The sequence below is a fragment of the Crocuta crocuta genome, unplaced genomic scaffold, assembly GCF_008692635.1.
Source record: "Crocuta crocuta isolate KB4526 unplaced genomic scaffold, BGI_CrCroc_1.0 scaffold167, whole genome shotgun sequence".
Lineage (NCBI taxonomy): Eukaryota > Metazoa > Chordata > Mammalia > Carnivora > Hyaenidae > Crocuta > Crocuta crocuta.
The window spans coordinates 11,442,027-11,467,146 of NW_027532406.1; the positions used below are offsets into that span (position 1 = coordinate 11,442,027).

General features: G+C 37.4%; 1 protein-coding gene across 1 annotated transcript in view; it reads right to left on the reverse strand.

Annotated features, from left to right (window-relative positions):
* The window catches only part of REEP3 (receptor accessory protein 3), a 58,733-nt gene extending 42,856 nt beyond the window's left edge, over window positions 1–15,877 (reverse strand). Inside the window, exon 1 of the mRNA XM_077778622.1 lies at window positions 15,811–15,877. Within this exon, the coding sequence (XP_077634748.1) occupies window positions 15,811–15,870 (60 nt within the window). The 5' untranslated portion in view covers window positions 15,871–15,877. The remainder of the gene's footprint in view (window positions 1–15,810) is intronic.
* Window positions 15,878–25,120: the final 9,243 nt, after the last annotated feature.

Below are 25,120 nucleotides of genomic sequence, written 5' to 3' on the forward strand. Positions count from 1 at the left end.
ACTGATGCAGAAAATTTTCTTTATGGCCTCTACAACACGGAAACTAGGAGAAAGTCTAACTCCATATCCTTACCCCGATAATTGTATCATACGGTTAATTTTGTTAAAATACCTTTCTATAGTATGTTCCAAATTGTTAATCAGCCAATGTACATACAGATGTTTCTAAAACAAATTATTTGCTATTTAGTGTCCATCTGCATACATAAACTTATAGTAAAAAAGTGCAGTGTGGCAACTATTCACTTTTCACAATAACATAAGATACCTCCTAATCAATTATTTTCACCTTGGTTGTAGAGAAAAGTCCCTTGGGAATTAAAAAAATATTTATTTAGATTCTAGGCCTCATCTTTAACATGTCCAGATAGTAATTTAAAAGACAAGCCTATTTTTGGGGTGCCTGGGTGGCTCAGTTGGTTGAGCAGCCGACTCTTGATTTCGGCTCAGGTCATGATCCCAGGGTTGTGAGATCAAGCCCTGCGTCAGCCAAATGCTAAGTGTAGAGCCTGCTAAAGATGTCTCTCTCTCTCTCTTTCTCTCTCTCTCTCTCCTCTCTGTCTCACACCCCCCACTGGCCCTCTCTCCTGCTTGCACTCTCTTTCTAAAAAAAATATTTTAATTTAAAAAATAAAATAAGAGACAAGAGTGTTTTTGATATGTAACCAGAGTTGAGAATGTGCCCAAAAGTCTTGCTATTTGAACTGTGGTGTATACACAGGTCGTACTGGCATCACCTGGAAGCCTAATGGAAATACAGAATTTCAAGCCCAGGCTGGACCTACTAAATCAGAACCCGCATTCCAACAAGATCCCAGGGGGTTCCTATGCGCCTTAAAGTTTGGGAAGCACTGTAGTAGGAGAATGCTCTGACAGTATCACCTAGAGGAAGGTGGGTATCATTCATGAAGAGAATGTAAGAAGAGGCTTGGGTTTGGAGAAAAGATGATGAACTCAGTTTTCTGTGATAATTTATTCAATGTGAACAGTTAAAACGTACATCTGTTGGGGCGCCTGGGTGGCTTAGTCGGTTAAGCGTCCGACTTTCGCTTAGGTCATGATCTCACGGTTCGTGGGTTCGAGCCCCGCGTCAGGCTCTGTGCTGACTGCCAGCTCAGAGCCTGGAGCCTGTTTCAGAGTCTGTGACTCCCTCTCTCTCTGACCCTCCCCTGCTCATGCTGTCTCTCTCTCTCTCTCCTAGAAATAAATAAAACATTTAAAAAAAAATGTACATCTATTTTCCTAACACCGTTTAGGCACACAATTATTTAAAGAAAAAGCTTACAAAGTGAAGAAGCTGGACCCACCTCTCAGAGGCACTGTTCATAAAACTCTGAGTAAATTCTCCTGGAAGAGCAGCCCACAAACTCTTCTACACTGAAGAGGTTCCATGAGGAATATCCCTGTTGTCTACGCATCACCAGAGCCCAGAGTTATCTGGACACCAACCACTTGGTGCAGAGTCCTTCTCCCAAGGAGGAAGTGCCTTTAGATTCTCTTTCTTAGAGTAAATCTAAATCTGCCTCTTACAGAGAAAAGGTAAGAATGTTGACTTAGTAGGGTGAAATTATATTCAAACATCATATCAATGGCAGAAACTTCTCCAGGTGGCTCCAATAATTGATTTTGACAATCATTGTAAGAAGGATATACCATAATAAAACTGGAGTGTTAGAACTTCATTTAATAGAATGGGTGGCTTGGTTGATTAAGTTTATAACTCGGTTTTGGCTCAGGTCATGATCTCACAGTTCATGATCTCATGGTTCATGGGTTTGAGTGCTGCATCAAGCTCTGCACTAATGGTGCAGAGACTGCCTGGGATTCACTCTGCCTCTCCCTCTGCTCTCTCTTTCTTTCCACAAATAAATAAACTCAAAAAATAAAAACCCCAAAAATAAATAAATAAGAGATGTCTTTTGGAAACCTTTCAAGTTAATATAATATTTTAAAATAAAACTATTCAACTCCACCTATTTTTGTGACTTTTCAAGAGTTTTTGAAGATTTTTTACCAATTTTTAAAAGTTTTTTAAATGGTTATTTATTTATTTATTTATTTTGAGAGAGAGACAGAAAGAGAGAGTGAGCATGAACAGGCGAGGGGTAGACAGAAAGGGAGAAAAAGAAAGAATCCCAAGCAGGCTCCACGCTACCAGTGTAGAGCCCAAACTCACGAACCGTGAGATCATGACCTGAGCTAAAACCAAGAGTCGGATGCTTAACTGACTGAGCCACTCAGGCTCATGAACATTTTTTTCCCATTTTACCTAGAGCTGTGGTTTGTTTTAAAAAAAAGGAATAAGTCTATATTTATTCTGATTACACCTCTCAGAATGGCTAAAACCAACAATACAAGAAACAGCAGGTGAGGATGTGGAGAAACAGGAACCCTCCTGCTCTGTTGGTGGTGCCCACTGGTGCAGCCACTCTGGAAAACAGTACGGAGGTTCCTCAAAAAGTTAAAAACAGAACAACCCCATGATCTAGCAATCACACCACTAGGTATTTACCCAAAGAATAAAAAGATACTAATTCAAAGGGATATACATACCCTAAGGTTGATAGCAGCATTATCTACAATAGCCAAGTTATGGAAACAGCCTAAGTGTCCATCCATTGGTGAATGGATAAAGATGATGTTGTATATAAAAATATGTATGTGATGGAATATTACTCAGCCATAAAAAAGAATGACATCTTGCCATTTCCCCAATGACACTGATAGATTTAGACAGTATTATGCTAAGTGAAATAAGTCAGGCAGGAAAAGACAGATACCATACAATTTCACATATATGTGGAATTTAAGAAACAAAACAAAGGAGCATAGGGAAAAAAGAGAGGCAAACCAAGAAAGAGATTCTTAACTACAGAGAAGAAACTGATAACTACCAGAGGGGAGGTGGATGGGGATGGGTTAAATAGGTGATGGATTAAGGAGGGCACTTGTTCTGATGAGCACTGGATGATGTATGGAGCTGTTGAATCACCGTATCGTACAACTGCAACTAATAGTACACTGTATATTAACTGGAATTTTAATAAAAACATTAAAAAAGATGCCTATTGGAAACCTTTTAAGTTAATACAATATTTTAAAAGAAAATTACTCAACTCAGTCTATTTTTGTGACTTTTCAAGACCTTTTGGAGATTGCTTTCCCATGTTACCGACAGAGTTTGGGTCTGTGGTTTAAAAAAAAAAAAGGAATCAGTCTATATTCATTCTGATAGCCAAAAGATAGACAAAATTTCATATATTTGAACTTTAAAATTTTTTAAATTTATTTTGAGAGAGAGAGAGATAGGATATGAGCAGGGGAGGGGTTAGAGAGAGAGGGAGACACAGAAAATAAAACTTTTAAAATTTATTTTTGAGAGAGAGGGAGACACACACACAGAATCCGAAGCAGGCTTCACAGAGCTTGACACGGGGCTTGAACTCGTGAACAGTAAGATCATGAACTGAGCTGAAGTCAGATGTTTATTAACCGACTGGGCCACTAAGGTGTCCCAAAATTTCATACATTTGTATAATTCGATATATTTAAAATTTTTTGTAATCTTTCAAAAGAACTTCATGATTTTACAATTTTATAATATTTCTGAAGTAACACTCCTCATGAACTTTTAAAATTACATGAGGTTTGGGGAAAATACTTTTCTTTCTTACTTAGCTAAAATCTTAAGATACAGTTCTAGCTGTTATATTTTTAGAAGGACCTTTCACAGTGTGGTGGCGATCTGGCTGACAATCTCATTATTATACCTGTGGTTGGGAAAGCACTGTATTTCTAAAATTATGTATGGAAAGATGAAGTCCATATCTGAACATAACAAAGGTAGATCCTGGAATTGTGTAAAAGGGAAAATTTCTCTGCAAAAATATTGTTTTGCAATATTTTGCAAATTTTGGCTGAAAGGGAAAAAGTTTAGGTTTATTTATCAGAAAAGATTCATTTTCTAAAAATGAAAAAAATTTAGTGAAAATATAAAATTTTTAAGCATTTCTTTTTTTCTTTTAGAGAAAGAGTGTGTGCCCATGCATACAGGAGCAGGGGAGTGGCAGAGAGAGAGAGAGGAAGAGAGAATCTTAAGCATGCTCCACACCCGGCACAGAGCCCAAAGTGGGGCTTGATCTCATGACCATGGGAAATCAAGAGTTAGACACTTACCCAATTGAGCCACCCAGGTGCCCCCCAAAAAATTTTAAATAAGAATTCTTAGTAGTTTAATATTTTTAAATTTTAATTTAGCATTGCTTGCTTAAATCTTTTCTGATCTCTCATTGTGTCACTCCCTTTTCTATTCCTCTCCCTACTTTAACTATTTCAAGTGTTTATCTTATTAGACTTACTTAAGGGAACAATTCTTACTTTAATCCCCTCAATTTTGCTTTTTATTTTTATTTCTGCTTTTTTATTGCTTTGTTCATCCTACTTCCTTTACAGATTCTTTTATTTTGGTATTTTTTCTTGCATTGTTGAGTTCAGTGTTTCACTCTCTTCCTTTTTAAAAATTTTTTTAAAAATATTTTTTATTTATTTCTAGGAGAGAGAGAGAGAGAGAGAGAGACAGCGTGAGCAGGGGAGGGTCAGAGAGAGAGGGAGACACAGACTCTGAAACAGGCTTCAGGCTTTGAGCTGGCAGTCAGCACAGAGCCCAACGCGGGGCTCGAACCCATGAACGCGAGATCATGACCTAAGCGAAAGTTGGACGCTTAACTGACTAAGCCACCCAGGCGCCCCACTTTCTTCCTTTTTAAAATACAGTTTTTTTTGGGACCCCTGGGTGGCTCAGTCGGTTCACCATCCGACTTTGGCCCAGGTCATGATCTCACGGTTCCTGGGTTTGAGCCCTGCGAGGGGCTCTGTGCTGACAGCTAGCTCAAAGCCTGGAGCCGGTTTCAGATTCTGTGTCTCCCTCTCTCTCTCTTAGAAATAAATAAAACATTAAAAAAAAAACAAAAATACAGGCTTTCTTTCCTTTTTAAAAAGTATTTTTAAAAGAGAAAGAGTAAGAGCGGGGGAGGGGCGGGAGGAGCAGAGGACCTAAAATGGGGTGTGAGCCCCAGGTAGGGCTCTAACTCATGAACCATGAGATCATGATCTAAGCCGAAACTGGATGCTTAACTGATGGGCCCTTCAGGCGCCCCTGAAATACAGGCTTTCAAAGTGATTCAGAATATCAATTGTAATATGAATTACTGTCATATTTATTTTTGAATTCATTTAGTAGTGCACTTCTGATTTTCTCTTGTACTCAGTTGTGATTTCTCCGTTCTGGAGCTTATTGGGGGTTTCTTCACAGCAGAGAGGTTATGGTTTGTGAGCAGGTAATGGGGGGACGCAGAACACTGGCTGCCTCTGAACATGGTCCCCCCACTGAGGGTGGTGGCAGTCCTTCCTGGTTGCTGTAGCTTTTCGGATTTTAAGCTGTTCCATCACGGGATTAGGGTGGAGGTGGCTAGGCGTCCCTCCAATTTACTACTTAACAACATTTCCTTTAATGGAAACAACGGTTTCTGTCCCTGTTTTTAAAAAGTCTATTTCCATTGGCACTACAGTTGGTAAAATTCTTCCTAGACATTAGCAAAAGCCCGAGTTAGCCTCGTAGGTTTAAATGTTCTGTGTGAATTTTTTTCCCCCTTTGTGTATATTTTCCAAAGCATTTGCACGGGAAGCTAGTAAAGGATAAGACTGCTGCAGTCGGCTGGCTACATTTTAGCGTGAAAACTGTGGGGATGCTTTTCGAATGACTTCATAAAGGTCAAGGGTACTCTAATTCACATTCAAAAATTTTTTTCTTATTTTATTTTATTTTATTTTATTTTATTAAGTTTATTTATTGTTGAGAGAGAGAGCCTGCGCAAGCACACAATCAGGGAAGGGGCAGAGAAAGAGGGAGACACGGAATCTGAAACAGGCCCCAGGCTGAGCTGTCAGCACAGAGCCTGACATAGGGCTGAAACTCACTATCTGTGAGATCATGACCTGAGTCCAAGTTGGAACTTAACTGACTGAGCCACACAGGCGCCCCTCACATTCTAAACTTTTAGAAAAAACTGATAGGCATTTGTTAAACACCTTCCCCAATTAAGTAACTTTATTTAAATTTAACACTTGTTTCCTAAAGTGGATCCACTGTTATGGTCATGAGATGATCATGAAGAAATTGTTTCTAGAAAATGTAAGGAAGAGTATAAGTCACTTAATTATAGCAGAATCAATTCCCTCAGCAGTGAAGTTACATACTGGATATGTATTATATATATAATACGTAAACTTGGCACATCAAGAATTAGGTTTATAAAAGAATATTTGTCACCTGCTTTACTTCAAGTAAATGTAAGTAGATTTAGTTCATTAAAGGATAATGGATTGTCCCAAATAACTTTATTCAAGTGATTTTTATTTATCAATACTTGATTTACAAACCATATAACTCAAGACATGATACACATGTATGTCAATTAAAATTAAACTTCAAAATTATTGTCAAAAATCTAAAAAAAATGGTGTCTGTTACAACTTTAAATCTGTCTTCTATGTGAGCACATTTTAAAAACCAATGATAATTGTATATTTCATGATAAAATAAGTTTTATTTGATATCACAGTATATTTCAACCGGAAGTATTCTACTCACAAGCTCAATTTGGGAATCTGGGTAAAGATGATAAACTGCACATACACATTTAACTGCATCCTCACTACAAATCTCATTAAAACAACAGTAAAAGTGATTTTTTAAAAAGACAAGTCCAGAAGAATAAGAAAAGAAGACAGCAATCCAAATTTTGGGGAGGTAGGAAGGAAGTGGAAGAGGAGCAACTGACTTAGGAGGCCTGAGAAAACTGGATATTAAGCCGACAGTGGGAAAACTGAGAAGCAATCCACCTTTACATTGCAGGGCTACCAAAAGGCTCAAGAAATGGTGACACAATTCTTGGCCACGAGGGCAAAAGACAGGAAGTATGGTTGTTAAGTCTGCCTGAGCAGCAGGTAGGCCCCCAGATGCCCTCCCCTCTTCGTGGTCAGGCGATGCCCCTCCTTCCTCCAAAAGGAACCCTGCGGCTGATTCTCTGGGAAGAGTCAGAGGGCCTCTGGATTTGCAAATCTCTGGCACAATTGAGAATGGGAATTAAGTTCTAGTTTATAAATTAATTATTGAGAGCCCCCAACCCTTAGTCTCTCACCGGAATGCTAGCAACCAAGTACCTTTCAGAATGGAAGAATCTTGTCTGAAAACTGACATGAGAGAAAATATCTAAACATACAGACACTGATAATTTTCCCAGGAAACAGTTGTTATGGTTTGAACTGCATCTCCACAGGTCCACTGACCTGTGGACCCTGCCCCCCCGCCCAGTTGATATGTTGAAGCCATAACTGCCAAGGTGACTGTATTTGGAGACAGGGCCGTTATGGAGGTAATTAAGATTAAATGAGGTCATATGGGGGCTCTTATTTGATAGAACTGGTGTCCTTATAATAAAGAGACACTCACCAGAGGTTTCGTCACATGGGCACCCAGAAAAGCCACATAAGACACAGAGAGAAGGTGGCTGTCTATAAGCCAGGAAATGGCTCCACTCAAAACCAACCCTGATGGACCCTAATCTTGGACCTTCAGCCTCCACAACTGTGAGAAAAACATTTGTGTTGTTTAAGCTACTCACTATATGGTATTTTGTTATGGCAGCCTGAGCTGACTAATACAAAGTTCTCACCCTCAGTGCCTCAAAATGTGACACCATTTGGAAATAGGGTCACCACAGATTTAACTGGTTAAGTGAGGTCATACTGGGGTATGGCGAGCCCTGAATCTAATAGCCTGGTTCCTTGTAAGAAGGAGAGAAGAGACTGTGACACAGACACAAGGGGAGAACACCAAGTGACAACAGAGACGGAGACCAAAGTGTGCAGCTGGAAGGGAAGGAATGCCAAGGACTGCTGGCAGCCACCAGGGGCTACCGACAGGCAAGAAAGGGTTCTCCTCAGGGTGCCTGGGGGGTTCAGTCGGTTAAATGTCCAGCTCTTGGCCCACGTCATGATCTCAGTTTGTGAGTCTGAGCCCTGCGTTGGGCTCTGTGCTGACAGAGAGCCTGCTTGGGATTCTCTCTCTCTCCCCCTCTCTCTATTCCTTCCTCCTACTAAAAAATAAATAAATAAACTTAAAAAAAGAAAAAAGAATAGATTCTCCTTAACAGGTTTCAGAGGGTATATGGCACTGTCCACATCTTGATTATGCACTTCTAGCCTCTAGAGCTGTGAGACAATATATTTCTGGTTTTTTAAGCCACTTGGTTTGTGGTACAACCAGGAACACTGGGAACAAATACAAGCGCTTCATCAGATCACCCTACAGTGAAGATGACATTCAGCAAGCCTCTTCATGGGCACAGGCCTTCTAACCAGCTTTTGATTATCATACTCAAATGTGAGTGGAGGACCAAGAATTATCCAACATTTGAGAAAATAATGCATGAGAGACAGAGGCTCAAATAAACAAACAAAAACCAGAAGTCAAAGGAGAGACTGTGTAGAAAGAAGAACATGTCTAAAAAAACCCCCATCATTCATATACACAGACAAAAAGGAAGCTATTTTAAACAACATAAGGATAGCACACTATAGGAAAAGGAAGATTCAGACAATAAAAAGAGCTCTTAGAAGTTAAACACATAGGAGCAGAAACTGAAGATTAACTAAAGGGTTACAAGATGATACTGAGAAACTCATCATAAAATAGAGCAAAAAGAAGAAGTGATAGGAAAGAGAAGAAAAAAGATCAGAACATTAGATAATCAGTCCAAGTAGCTTTATAACGGAATAAATGGAATCCCAGACAGAACAAACAGTGAAAGTGAAGTGGAGAAAATCGATAAAGATATAAATTTTAACCAAATTTCCCAGAGCTGACGGACAAAGGATTTCCCAAGTTAAAAGGGAGTAATGAGGATTTAGCAAAATCTATTACAAACGACTCACACCAAGGCACATAATTATGAAATTTTAAACTTAAATTTTCCTCACATGATAAAGATCCCACAGCCGGTGAGAATCAGAATGGCTTCGGGTGTCTCCACAGTAACACTACAGGCTAAAAGGCAATGGAGAAATGCCTTCAAAATTCTGAAGGAAAATTATTTCTGATCTGGCATCTCAAAAAATTTGCCTCTCATACAGCCTTCTCCAGAAGGATATATAGATCTCATTAAAATGAGGAAGTAAACTAAAAACGAGGAAAACAGGAGATTAAGAAATCTAAGGATCTAAAACAAGAGCCAGTCTGTAATATCCACTGGATGATAACGCACTGAGAAGAAATCCACACAACTGCGGCAGAGTTCAGGTGTAAATGTGCAATAATAGAGAATCCCATCTAAGTGAAAAACCAAACAAAAAACAAACCAGAAAACAAGACAATAAATAACGGCAGGGAAAACAAATCATTGTGCAGGAAAAAAAATGGTAATGGTAGGCAACTGTAGAGACCAAATGCAAATATTGTTTATATCATGAAAAATACTATAAAACAGGTACTATTATATGTCAGGTACTGACTTAAATGCTTTATGTTCATTAACTCATAGAATTCTCACCACCACCTGAGGAGGTAAGTACTATAAGAGTTCTCATTTTACAGATAAGGAAACGGAGGCAAAGGAGGGTCAGATAACTTGTACAAAGACATAACAGATAGGACTTGGATGTTAACCCAGGCAGGGCAACCTGGTTCTAGATGCTGTGTTCTTTATTTGTTTAGTCTACTGCTTCTCTCTTTCTAACTTAGCCTACATAATGCAAATATTGAATACTGATCCAACACAAATTACACTGTAATGACCCTGGGAGGCTATAATGGACAGGGAAATATGCATGTGTATACCGATATGGGGTAACTACTATTAATCATCTTTAATAATAGAAATAAGTCAACTGAGGGGCGCCTGGGTGGCTTAGTTGTTAAGCGTCCGACTTTCGCTTAGGTCACGATCTCGCGGTTCATGGGTTCAAGCCCTGCGTCGGGCTCTATGCTGACTGCCAGCTCAGAGCCTGGAGCCTGTTTCAGAGTCTGTGACTCTCTCTCTCTCTCTGACCCTCCCCTGCTCATGCTGTCTCTCTCTCTCTCCTAGAAATAAATAAAACATTTAAAAAATTTAAAAAAAAGTTAAAAAAAATAAGTCAACTGATAATGTCCATCTTAAAACTTAAGAAATAGCAATATAAGCATGTTATTTAGATATGGAAATAAATACTAAAGGATTCAGCTAAAAGAGCTGAAAGTAGTTGCCTCTAGACAGAAACAGGGATGGGGAAGGTGGAGAATTCTTGTTCTTTTCATAATAAGCTTTAGAAAACAATTTGATTTTTAAAATTACAAATAATTACAGCTTTGATAAAAATATAAATTAAATTAAAAGCAGATCGGAGTGGAAAATAAACAGATAAACATGTGGTCTAATAAGACTAATTTTCTAAAATTCCATCTTAATCAGTGGGTTAACCTTTATACTTCGCAAATTAAAACCTTTGAATCAAAGGAGTATTTTTAATCCAAAATATGAAAAGATGCCTGGAAAACACTTCTTGACAATAAAAAAAAGTACTTTATTGCATCTTTCCCCCTTCTCTACTCTAAAACTAATACATAATGTCAAATTTTACCAATTGACAAGAACTAGGATGTGGTATATTTGTTCATTTTCATATCACACAAACATTTAGGAAAAATTAGGTCTCTTTCAAAACCAAGTCAATAGGGTTTTAGAGGGCTATTTCCTTTTTTCTTAAGTTTATTTATTTATTTTAAGAAAATGTGTGTGTGTGAATGGGGGAGGAGCAGAGAGAGAGAGAAGAGAGAGAATCCCAAGTAGGCTACACACTGTCAGTGCAGACCCCGATCTGGGGCTTGAACCCCGAACCAGGAGATCATGACCTGTGTTGAAGTCAGACTCTTAGCTGACTGAGCCCTCCAGGCTCCCCTAGAGAGCTATTTCTAAGCCTTTAAAAGAGTAATCTCCCAGAATTTTCTCTGTTCTTTGTTCTTGCTCACAGTAAATCTCAGGACCAAATGTCTGATTTTGATTTTTAAGTGCTGTTAGCCAATCTTTTCATTGCCACGTTCTTAGAATAAGAACACGGTTTCCTAGAAAAGCTACAGCAATTACATATGACTTGGAAATAAACACTCTATTTTCAAGTCACGAGATGGTATAAGCCTAAAAAAATTTGCAAAACCATACTAATTCTTCAGTAAGTTTACATTTCAATTACTGCAAGGCTGAAAGACTTTAAGTAGGCCATATCAGCCACACTATACAGGAAATTATATCCTAGGAAAGCTCTGTTTCAAAAATAGGCAAAGGAAGAAAGGAAGGTTGCCAAAATACACAGCACTTTCCATTTGTTTTGATTTGAGCACAGCATCTGTTTTATCAGGTGCAATCTACTGTTTGTAGGCTTAAGGGGAATGGTAGTAGTTAGGGTGGAAAGAAGTAAATTAATCTAAAATGTTTGCTTTCTGAAAACAATTTTGAAGTAGATATCAGTGGAATTTAGGTAATAACCAAATACCACAAAGACACTGAGCTTTGGGATAAGTCAGAATGGACTGTGTACTCCTTAACCCAGCAGAATCAAAGCTGAGAAACTAGACCAATCTACTTAAGAAATGTACATACTCTTCAACTCTTCTTCATTTTCTTATTCATTCATTCACTCATTCATTTAAACAATACTGAGTACCTATTATATATACCATGTACTGTTCTAGGTAGGGAAACGTATCAATTAACAAAACAAAACTCTATGGAGCTGTTTCTGGTGGGGAGGACAAACACGTACAAATAATGTATCAGATAATATGCAAGGCTATTAAAAATATAACAGGGAAATATGAAGAAGGTTAACTTTGCTAAGAAACTACCATATGCAAAACCAAACAAATTAGGATGGGATCACTATATAGGAAAACTTTATGAGAACAGAGTTCTAGTAAAACTGTTATAATCAGAGTTTAAATTAAGGTTAAGTCAGACTCAGCAAGAAAACAATATTCAAGCATTTTGTCAAAAGCAAATTTAGGTTTGGGCACCTGAGTGGCTCATGGAGTTAAGTTTCCAACTCCTGATTTTGGCTCAGGTCATGATCTCCAGGTTTGTGAGACTGAGCTATGCAATGGGCTCAGCACAGAGCATGGAGCCTGCTAGGGATTCTCTCCCTCTCTCTCTGCCTCATCCCCCTTTGTGCGCACACGCACTTGCACTCTCTCTCAAAATAAATTCATAAACTTAAAAAAAGTAAATTTAGGTTGGAAATACTTACCTGCCAACACTTTAAAAACCTTCTAATTTCATCTGCAGCCATTCTGATCATAACTGATTTTGACGTTTAGAAGTCCTGCCCTAGTACTGGTTAAACAGCCTCACTGCCCTTCTTTGAAAATATTCTCATTTTTGTGGTCCCTGAAGGTCTACTTAGGAAGCACATCCACTGACTGGTTGTGAAAACTGTTTTACAAGGTACAATCCTCACCTCCTTTTCTAAAGGTAGCATAGTAGAACAGAAAGAATGAAATATTTGTAACAACGTATCCAATCTGGTACCATTCCTGCCTTAATGTTCCATATTACCCTGGGCAAGTCAATTTATTTCTCTGAGAGTGTAATATTGAAATATTCTCCCTGTTTGTTTGTTTATTTATGTATTTATATTTGAAGTGAGGACCAGTGAGATACTATGGTGTGCAGAAAAATGTCTCCCTCCCCCAAAGATGTCCATGTCCTACCTAATTCCTAAAACCCATGAGTATATTAGGTTACATGGTAAAGGAGTAATCAGGCTGCAGATGGAATTCAGGTTGCTAATCAGCTGACCCTAAGATGGGGGAGAGGATCCTGGGTTACTCAGGTGGACCCAATGTAATCACAAGCATCCTTACAAGTGGAAGTGGGAGGCAGAGGAGAGAACCAGAGGGAGGGATGGAAATGTGAGAAGTTTCAGCTCAACATTTCTGGCTTTGAAGCTAATGAATAGAACCATAAGTCAAGGATGCAGGCAGCCTGTAGAAGCTAGAAAAATTAAGGAAAAAGATTTTCCTTTAGAGACTCCAAAAAGAGTAGAGCCCTGTAGATCCATTTCAGATTTCTGATCCCTAGGACAGTAAGAGAATAAATACATTAGGGTTGGTTTAAGCTGGTAAGTATTTGGCAACTTGTTATAGTAGCAATTGCAAACAGTAATATTTAAAATTATTTTTGAGGCGCGCCTGGGTGGCTTAGTCGGTTAAGCGTCTGACTTTCGCTTAGGTCATGATCTCGCGGTTCGTGGGTTCGAGCCCCGCGTCAGGCTCTGTGCTGACTGCCAGCTCAGAGCCTGGAGCCTGTTTCAGTCTGTGACTCCCTCTCCCTCTGACCCTCCCCTGCTCTCTCTCCTAGAGCTGTCTCTCTCTCTCTCCTAGAAATAAATAAAACATTAAAAATAAATAAAAGTATTTTTGAAACTGGTAGGAAATCCTATGAATGCAAATGTTCTACTAGGAGATCTCAGCTTGGCCTCTCTGGCAGCCTTGATGGCATACAACTTGGTCATCACGTCTTCCGAGTTGTAGCACATTTCCTTGTCGAAAGCAAATGCCCTGCCTTTTGATTCAATAATTCCTTACCATTTTTGCTTTTAGCTTTCATTTCATTTGTAGAGAGTTGATTTCCATGTAATTACCAAACCACATGCCTTTCTACTTCCCTAGTTTTTCCATCAGTTTGAATAAGAATATTACTGGATTCTCTTCCATAGTTTAACTTATGAAGCAGAATTAAAATTTCAGGGTTTGACCATTCTTATTCATCCCAAATTTGTAGAATAATACAGTAATAAAAATTTGAGTGTTTATTAAGGATTCAAACACACAAATCCATGTTTTTAAGTCTCTAAAAATTAACACTAACAAAGTTAAACTGATGCATAGTAAGAAATAGACTAATATTTGATAATGGCTCTTAAGCTAATCCCTATATAACACCATCCTTTCTTCTCTTTTAGCATTAGTTTATAAATAACAGGCCTATTTCATTTTATTTACCTTCATATTTCTTACAGTTATCCCCTTTTTATTTTAGGGCATGGTATCTGTGTGCCCACTGATTATCTCTGTATCACTAGAGCTTCTCATATAAACTTCATTTTCAATTTGTACTTAATTTTTTCCCCAACAAAATCATCCAGATTTGGAGGGAAGTTAGGAAAATACAATAAGCACAGAAATACACACAAAGACAGACAGAGGCACACGAGTTATTACATATCCTGGGTTTATAATACTTTGTAGGTGAAATAATGGTCGCAAAGTTGAGAAACTTCATCCTGTATTTCTTTCTATTTATTTATTTATTTATTTATTTATTTATTTTTATTTATTTCTAGGAGAGAGAGAGAGAGACAGCGTGAGCAGGGGAGGGTCAGAGAGAGAGGGAGACACAGACTCTGAAACACGCTCCAGGTTCTGAGCTGGCAGTCAGCACAGAGCCCGACGCGGGGCTCGAACCCACTAACCCCGAGATCATGACCTAAGCGAAAGTCGGACGCGTAACCAACTAAGCCACCCAGGCGCCCCCATCCTGTATTTCAACTGTAGAGTTAATCAGATTCAGAAAAAAGATCTCCTTTAATAACAATATGACAAACATTCCAAATGAGGAGGAATGTATTGGCTAGTACAGGTGACCCTTGAACAACACGGATTTGAACTGTGCAGGTCCACTTATGCATAAATTTGTTTTTCAGTCCCGTTAACGTATTTTCCCCTCCCTATGATTTTTCTTAGCCTCTTTCCTCTACCTTACTTTTTCCTTTTCAATGTTTACTTTTGAGAGAGAGGGAGGGGGAGGGGGAGGCAGAGAGAGAGGAGAGAGAGAGGTAAACACAGAATCTGAAGCAAGCTCTAGGCTCCCAGCTGTCAGCACAGAGCCAGATGCAGGGCTTGAACACACAGACCGTGAGATCATGACCTGAGATGAAGTCGGACACTTAACTGACTGAGCCACCCAGAAGCCCCTCCAGCTTACTTTTAATATAGTATAAAACACATATACATGTGTTTACTTTATGGGTAAGTCTTCTGATCCGCAGTAGGCAATTAATAGTTAAGTTTTTGGGGAGTTAAAAATTATACTGCTGTCAGCACAGAGCCTGCTTGGATCCTCTGTAACCCTTTCTCTCTGCCCCTCCCCTGCTCTCTCTCTCTTTCTCTCTCTCAAAAACTAAATAAACATTAAAAAATTAAAAAAAATTATACTCGGATTTTCCACTACGGAGTAGGGGGAGGTTGGTGGCTCTAACCCCTGTGCTGTTCAAGGGTCAACTGTAGAGTCTGATTTAAGAAGGAAAAAGACTGCTATTGTGAGTAGTGATGAGACATCTGTAAATCAATTAAAAAGGGACAAACCAGCTATGAAGAAAGGAAAAGGTTTGGAGTAAGAGCTATGTTCTCAGTGTACCTATAAATTTACAAGGCTAAAAAACAGACAGCCACTAACTTCTTATACTGGAACTTAGACAAAATGAGTAAGAGATCCAATTACTCACTGGATCATACACTCATTTAAATACCAACTGACAGGGAACTTTTTTTGAAACTCCACTTTGGAACTGTATTCAAAATTATTTTAAAAAGACTAACTTCGTATTTATATAACTTTTTAAACCAAAAACATTATCTCAGCTATTTCTAAAATAATGATTTTCTGGTCTTATATATCACAGATATGTTAAGCTAGAATTAATCACCCATAAAACTATACTTACATACTCCTTCACGTTTTTTGTTTTCACAGCTTTGTATGAATAATATGCAGGATAAAGCATTCCAAACACCAACCTAAAAGTAAAAAGAATGAGAGACTAATCAAAAACAACAATGCTTTTAACAGCTCATAAAAATTTTGCCTAATAGAAAAATAGAAACTACATAGGAAATATGCAGTAATGTAAATTTGTATAAATGCATATTTGTGCACAGACTAAGTCCACTCAGAAAGCAAAGTAAAAATACTTTTGTAACAAAAAGAGGATTTCAATATTCTAGGTATAGTATCATGGGAAAAATGATATTTAAAAAATCACCTTTAAAAAAATCTTTCTCCTTATATGCCTGAAACTAACAACACTGTTAATTATATCTGAATTTTAAAATAAAACTCCTTTTCATTACAAAAAATATTCTATGATTCCTTGAACATTTGGAAAATGTAGAAACTCACCAAAAATAAAAAACTGTCCCAACTCTACCAGAGATACCTGCAGGCAACATTTTATTGTATGTAAATCCTACTTTTTATCCACATGTAACACTCCCAAAACCCAAATATACCATGTATGTACATGCACAACTTGTAATACAAGTGGTCCTTTACTCCATTATTTTGAGAAGCACTGGGTTCTAATTATAATGATGGTGCTGTCAATACTTGATATATTACAACATGCATTAAAATAGCTTTCTTTAAACATTTATAAAATGCTTAAATCATTAACAGGACTTATTTAATGCCATCTGTAAAGATTACTTTGCCAAATCCCAGACACAGCAGATATGTATAATCACACATAAAATGAAAGGATAGACACAGAAGTGGCATGACATAGTATATATATGGTTTACAGTTGGCATTTTCATGTAATACATCATGGAATTTTTTGTCCGCGAATATTCTACAGTGTGTATTCTTAACATCTTCATTACGTTCCACACTGAGATTCCCTTAGTTTATTTAAATAGTCCTATGTTAATAGGCTTTAGGCTTTTGGTCAATTTCCAGGTTTTTGCTATTGCACGTGACATAAAAACATTTCTCTGTACATTGATACTCACTTCCTGCTTGGGATGTAGCTGCTTCAAACAGTACATACATTTTTACCTATTACCAAAATGCCCTCCAGAGAAGCAGTTGTACTTTACATTCCTATACACTGCTGATGATGGGTATCATTATTAATTTTTTTTAGGTGTGTCAGATGTTTTAATATACACTCCTGAATAGCAGTACACATGATTTTCTTTTGAAGTGTTTAGTGGCCTTTTGATGCACAGGGTACATGATATCTTGTTGTCTACTTTTCTGGTCTATTTAAAAAGAATCTTTTGGAATAGTTTTAATTTTACAGAAAAGTTACAGTATACTATAGTTACTGTCAGCTGTATGTCATGTTTCCCCTAGTATCTAGTCTTGCATTAGCATGGTATGTTTGTCATGATTAAGAAACCAATATTGGTACATTATTAACTAAAGTCCATCCTCTCTTCAGATTTCTTTAGTTTTTACCTACTATCCGTTTTCTGTTCCGAGATTCCATCCAGCATAGCACCTATGTTTACTTGTCATGTCTCCTTAGCTCCTCTTGGTTGTAAAAAACAAAAACAAAACAAAACAAAAACCCAAAAAACAGTTTCTCAGACTTTTCTTCAGAAATGACCTTGAGAGTTTTGAGGAGTATTATTCAAGAATACTGGAGGAGGTCCCTTTACTGGAATTTGTCTGATGTTTTTCTCATAATTAAACAGAGGTATGGGTTTTTGGGAGGAAGATTGCAAGAGGTATAGTACCATTTCATCCTTATTATATCAAGGACACACTATCAACATGACTTGATGTTAACCTTGACCACCTGGCTGAGGTAGTGTTTGACAGACTTAACTGTAAGGTTACTCCCCACCTCACCCCTGTCCATTCTTCAGAAAAAAGCCACAATGCACAGGCCATACTTGAGCAGGTGGTTATGTTCCTGGAGTATCTACATGAATTATTTGTAATTTTTCTGCAAAGGAGATTAGTCTATTCTCCATTTATTTATTCAATAACTTATTTATATCAATATGGACTCTTATATTTTTATTTTACACATTGGGTTCTAATCCAATAGTACTTCATTTTGTTGCTCAAGGCTTTGAACACTAAGGTCTTTCCGTCTGCACCTGTGTCCCTCTGACGGACCTAGAACTGTGAGGGTTTTTGAGCAGTTTGCTACTTTCTGGCACTACATTACGCCTGGGTTCATCCCGTGTATTTTTTGCGTCATTCTTAGAATCAATCATTTCTCCAAGGAGCCTTGGTTCTTTTCACTGGAGGATGGTATTTAAGACCAAGTTCTGGGGACTACATATGCTCACTGTTACTGGAGTGTTGTGGGTGCTAGGCCTTTTTTTTTTTTTTTTGCCTATTTTGCATATTAACCAACATTTGTCTAAGTTGTTACCTTTTGATTCTGAAGTTTGCTAAAATATGTGTTAAATTATGCTTGTTGGGTTGTCATTAAAAAGATACCACAGGCTAGATGGCTTAAACAAAGATATGTATCTTCTCATAGTTTTGGAGGCTAAAAGGCCAAGATGAAGGTGTCAGCAGATGTGGTTTCTTTTGAAGTCTTTCTCCTTGGACTGTGATCGCCACTTTCTCACTGTGTCCTCACATGGTCATCCCTTGGACTGTGTAAACATGGCTTATAAGAACACCAATCATATTTTAAAACACTCTAAAGGCCTCATTTTAATTTAATTACTTTGTTTAATTTTTTTTTTTTTTTATCTCCAAACAGTCACATTCTGAGGTACCGGGGGTTAGGACTTCAACAAATGCATTTGGAAAGAGGACACAATTCAGCCCTTAATATATATATTTATGAGCTTTTATATTAAATAGGTGTTTCCATTTATATTAAATAAGCTTTTCTCACACTGAGAATGAATATCTAAATTTCTATACTTTTAGTTCATTTATAGTTTATTTTTTGGTAAGGGAAGGATAGCAAATCCCTGGTGACTTTATTATCTTGAAGTCAAAAAAATGAACCCTGGGGTTGGGGCTGATGTCACCAGTTTCAGAGGAATACCAAATCTTCTGCTGGGGATTTTACCTTCACCAACTGGAAGCCACATCATTAACAATTGCTGTCTTACCTAACAACACTACCCTGTGAAGGCTACTTCAGCAGAAGCCAATCCAGATTCTGTATATGGGATTTTTAGCTGTGCCACAGAACCTAGGGCTTTACGATTTAACACAGGGCAACCCCCAAAAGGCACAGAGGCTATCTAGTCTAGTGACTTCTGAGAAAGCGACTAACCTTAAGAACTGAAGAACAAGAACACAATTTCCAGGTCTGTTGTATGTTCATCCCCACTGCTGACACAAGGTACAATCCCACAGTTAGTCATGATATTTCTAGTTTACATATTCAAGTTAATTTTAGTTCACTTTGTGTTTCCCTTTAGACTTTGGATATAATCACTTATCTGCCATGGTCCTATGTCACCACTGGATTTAAATTCAACATGAGACTCTTCATTTCTGTCACCATATGGACCTTGGGCTCCTCCTTCCCCTGCTATAGTATCTATCCAATCTCTAACCCAGTCCTGTTGCTTTTTCCTTGGTGAGAGTCCAAGCATCCATCTTCCTGTTTTATTTTCAAACCTATGGTTAATAATACATATAGGCTCATGGCATCTCATCTGACTTACTGAAAAATTTCCCAATACATACCACTGGCTCCAGTGTCAAATCAATCTTCCTAATATGCTTACTGCACTGTCTTGCTTAAAGACTACAAAAGTTTGCCTCCTTACTTCCTTGCTGACCAGCCCCTATGGGGGCTCATCAGAACATCCTTTGAAAACTTCTTCCTTATAAAATCCATCTGTTCCAATATGGTTTTCTCAATATGCCTTTCCCCCCCCTTACTCAATCCTTTTTTTCTTCAAGATCTACTACCCCTTCATAGACTTCTAAATTGGTTTGAATTTTAGAATTTGTCAGGATTAATCATTTTGCCTTTAGCATATTCTAGATTGTATTTTTTAATGTCACTGACTTCCAAAACAGATACTTTTCTTTTTTCTTTTTTTTTTAATTTTTAAATGTTTTTTATTTACTTCTAGGAGAGAGAGAGAGAGACAGCGTGAGCAGGGGAGGGTCAGAGAGAGAGGGAGTCACAGACTCTGAAACAGGCTCCAGGCTCTGAGCTGGCAGTCAGCACAGAGCCCGACACGGGGCTCGAACCCACGAACCGCGAGATCATGACCTAAGCGAAAGTCGGATGCTTAACTGACTAAGCCACCCAGGCGCCCCCAAAACAGATAATTTTCTAAGTTATAGTAAGGATTTGGTGCTACTTAATACAACACATATAGGTGCTTTGACTTTATTTTTTAACATCTGTATTGAAAAGAATCAGTCAAATGAATAAACACAATATCCCCTAACATCTAACTCTTCTAAGAGTAGAAAACAATAACATATTTCATTTGGAACATGGGGAAGGCTAAATGTCTTAGTAAACAGTGGGACATTTTGTAAGGACCACCACTATTATAATTTATTACTGCTCTAATGTGAATATTACTGAGTAATTTATTACTAACATCTGTAATATTTTCTAGGTGTTTTTTGTTTTTTTTTCTGGTTTATTTTCTTTAATATTGGGTCTTACTCTGGATGTTTGCGATCTGGGAGGTCGGGCACAAAGCCAGAGTATGAGCACAGTGTATAAAATCAAATAGTTTATTTTAAAAGGCCACCTACAAAATAAACTCGTGGTTTATAAAGAAAGTGTTTGCTACAAATAAAATTCACCCATAAATTTGAATACTGTTTCAGTTCTAGAGGCAGGGAGAAATAGTTACTCATTTCCTCTTAGTCTTATTTCTGCCTAAAGAGGGAAAACTTGCCAAAATACTTATGATACCCTTTCCTCCCACTAAGGTAAAATTTTCTATATGAACACTGGCTATATTGAAAACGGTGTACTATTTTCAAAACAAAAGGAGATTTTATGGGAATGTAGTAGTAGAGGTGGCCTTTATATCGTATTTCATACACAGCAAATAACTGAAATAGCTATTTTCTGGACAGATGTTTAGACATAAATCCATCCTTCACTGAAACTGTCTTAGAGAAGAACAGTGTGTTCAAAGACCAGTCTCTGAAGCAACTAGTAAGAGTGCTCTTAGTACTAGAATAATGTCCTTAATACATAAAATTTACCTGGATTTCATTAAATATTGATTAAAGCTTTTCCTTATTAAGATTCTAAATACAGCTTACTGTAGAATTTTTAGAAGATGTAAAATAGCAAAAAAAGGACAAAAATCACTAAGTAATTTCATTACTGAATGAACTATTTCTGTTAAATGTCATTCCAAATATTTGTATATATTTATTATAATTTTTATCAAATGTTCTAAAGTTTGACCTACCATTCTCTTAAATGCTTTAAAAACCAATAAAAATTTAATAACAAAACTGAAAAAAATGAAAACATACAGTGTAGAAACAGAATAGTATTAGTATAATTTCTCTATACCTATCATTTACTTTTAAGAATTACTAACATTGGGGGGCGCCTGGGTGGCTTATTCGGTTAAGCGTCCGACTTTCGCTTAGGTCATGATCTCACGGTTCATGGGTTCGAGCCCCGCCTAGGGCTCTGTGCTGACTGCCAGCTCAGAGCCTGGAGCCTGTTTCGGAGTCTGTGACTACCTCTCTCTCTGACCCTCCCCTGCCCTCGCTGTCTCTCTCTCTCCTAGAAATAAATAAAAACATTTAAAAAAATTAAAAAAAAAAAAAAGAATTACTAACATTGAGGCGCCTGGCTGGCTCAGTTGGTTAAGTGTCCGACTTCAGCTCAGGTCATGATCTCACAGCTGTGGGTTCAAGCCCCACATCAGGTTCTCTGCTGTCAGCGGAGAACCAGCTTTGGATCGTCCTTCCTCTTCTCTCTCTCTACCCTTCCCTGGCTTGCACTCTCTCTCTTTCAAAAATAAATCACATTAAAAAAATAATAAGAAAAAGAATATCCTTAACATTAATCCTTAATGTTTTGGTATTTTCTGTTTTTTTTTTCTATGATATCTTTAAAGAACACTATTTTAAAATATAGTTAACATATTTAAATACAATATTTTAGAAACAATATTTTATAACTGAATTAAAACATAATTTAAACATAATTAACTGACATTTTAGAGTATATAGATTTTTATCCTGCCCTTTCAGTAAACGTGATATTACAAGCAATTTTCTTACGTCTTTACATATCCTTAAAGAATGTCACTTAAAAACTGCATGGTATGTATGGGGCACCTGTGTGGCTCAGACAGTTAAGTGTCCAACTCTTGATTTTTGGCTCAGGTCAGCACGTAGAACCTGCTTGGGGCTCTCTCTCTCTGCCTCTCCCCTGCTCACATGTGCTCTCTCTCTTTCTCAAATACATAAACTTAAAAAAAAAAAAACTACATGGTACAATATTCCCTCATATGGATGAAAATCATTCAAATCCCTTCCTATGTTTACTATTTTAATTAATGCTATGATGAACCATCTTTCTACGATTACTTATTGACATTTTATGCTAGGAAGGATATGAAGCAGTTTCCATATACTGCTGTACTTAATTCTCACAATAATATCCAGAGACTGGTACCATTTTCATACCTATTTTACAGATGTGAAGACAGGCCAATACACTACATGACTGTTTTTATAGGGCTGTTTTAATCCATACCTTAGAAAAACACAGTTCATCTATTGAAAAAAATGCCTACTATTTATCTATGTGACTTTTTCCCTAAGCCTATTAAAAATAATCCTTGAATGAGTATTTCCTCATAAGAATATAAATTGATGCTACTCTTCTAAACAGTTTAATAAAACCCTTGAAATCTCAAACCTTTGAGTTATTTCACTTGTAGGATGTCATTAGAAAATAAACACTGATTTTTGAAAGTGGGTTTTGGAATGAGATTGCATGAGAGAGCCAGCAAACTTACAAAGTGTATGAAATTAGTTTAACTTCTGTATTATTACTGAAAAAAAAAATCCCAAAATATTATAGCTAATGATATTAACATTTCTGACCTATTTTAATTTCCCCTGAGATTGTCTTTAGATAATAAATTCCCCCTCTAATAATATAAAAGAATTTGCTGTAGTTCATTAAAAGTAAGTGAAACAACTAGCTCATTGCCAATAACATTAACTACATGATACTAATGCCTAATAAGATAACGCTCCTACAGGAATTACTCGGCAAATTCTCCTTACTCTACTACTTTTAGAATCATACTCCCAAAGAAACAAACAAACACATAGTAATGATGATGTTCTATTAGACAAAAGAACTGAAAACAACTCAATGAGACTGGAGATGAACTAAAATGTGATACCAAATATTAAATAAACAAAATAAACTACAGAATCAAAAACCAGAATGATGACAGATGACAGATGCACCGGGCTGTTAGGATGAGTCAGTCACAATTAACAAAGATACCAAATACACTCTCAAAAAGCAACACAAAATACAACCAGGCCCTATCAAAGATTGTAAACCCCATTTGTCTGCAATCCACTTTAAACTAGAGACAGACTGCCTGAAACCAGTGAAATTTATATAAAATAGTCTGGCATCAGGATGGCAAACACACAGAAGTTTCTTTGCTGTTCTCCATTCCTGTAACCCAGACAGACTGTCCTCCTTTCTGCTGACCTAGTCTCAGAGTCCTCTTCAACACAGCACCATAAATTCACACCTACAAAGGGAAGGAGCTGAGTTGACGGACTTGCCTTGTTCATCAGCCTTGTTCTAAACCTTTATTCCTCTAGGGGGTGTCATTCCAAGTTTGAATCAAGTTTGACCATCAGGTTACTGTTGAGCCTATCTCCTTTAGGGGAAAAGTCATTTCAACTGAGATGCTTTTTACCATTACATTCTTGGGGCGCCTGGGTAGCTCAGTTGGTTAAGCATGCGGCTTGGCTCAGGTCATGGTCTTGTGGTCTGAGTTCAAGCCCCATGTCGGGCTCTGTGTTGACAGCTCAGAGCCTGGAGCCTGCTTCAGATTCTGTGTCTCCTTTTGTCTCTTCCCCTCTCCCTCTTGCACTCTTGTCTGTCTCTCTCTCAAAAATAAACATTAAAAAAATTAAGAATGTATTTCTATAGTTTTTAAAATTTTTTTTCTTGAAGTATAGGAAACAGCCATATGAAACCCGTGGCTATAAACACTAGAGGAATACTGTTAAGGGCAACGTCTATTAGCATCTCTATATATGAAATTTCACGTATGTGATTTACTTTGGAATTCAGTACAATGTAATGCTTAGCATTCTTGGAGAATATGATGGTAAAAGTATTATTCCTCCCTCCCCCGCACCCGCCACTGATTGCTAGGAAGCTCAGAGGCAAAAATCTGTTGTTTGACTCTATCAACATTGGTGAACCTTAAGATTGGCATATTTGTATTTAGAAATTCTGATTTTCCACTTTGCAACTTTTTTTTCTAGCAGTAAAAGTCTTATTTTTCTTTACATTTTAACATCTACATTTGGCAAAAAAAAAATTCTCAAATCATCTTGAAGAACACAACAGCATGTACATTAATAGAATATAATAATTACTGTTGAGGAAGCATAAAATCAGCTCTAAGGTGCTGGAGAACCAAGAAAAGCTTTTTTAGTTTAGGAAGCGAGTGGCTGAGAACCACTAGTAGTTCCTCAACTTACACGTACCTCAGAATCACCCAGAGAGCTACTGCTTTAATATTGTGTTTTTGTTGCTCATAAATTTAACACGGGTAACTAATGTAAAGAACATAAGAATGAAAATGCAAAGTAAAAGTCTTTTCCTGTTTTGAAACCACATAGTTCCCCAAAGATAGGCATGCAAACAGTTTCCTGTGTATCCTATGGTAAAATAACTTAAATATATAAGACATATTAAAAACTGAGAGTAAATACTCAAACTCCTCATTTTCCAATTATCTTTTACCACATTTTACTATGTGGTCTTGGAGCTATTTACATTTATTCGTCTGTGTAGTGGAAATGCTCATTGCACTGTCTGCCTCTCTTCCCAGGTCCACATTCAGTGACCTCACATTGGTGGCTTGAAAAGGCTATTATTGTAGGGAGAATTCGCATCAGGGAAATTAGCAAATGATATGAATCAGACCTCTTTCTCTGAGTTGGTAAGCATTACCAGCACACCACTGCGTATGTGTTTTAGCCAAGGGAGAAACTACAGTATCTTTCCATCAGAAAGCCATGAAACACTGTATATAGAGGGA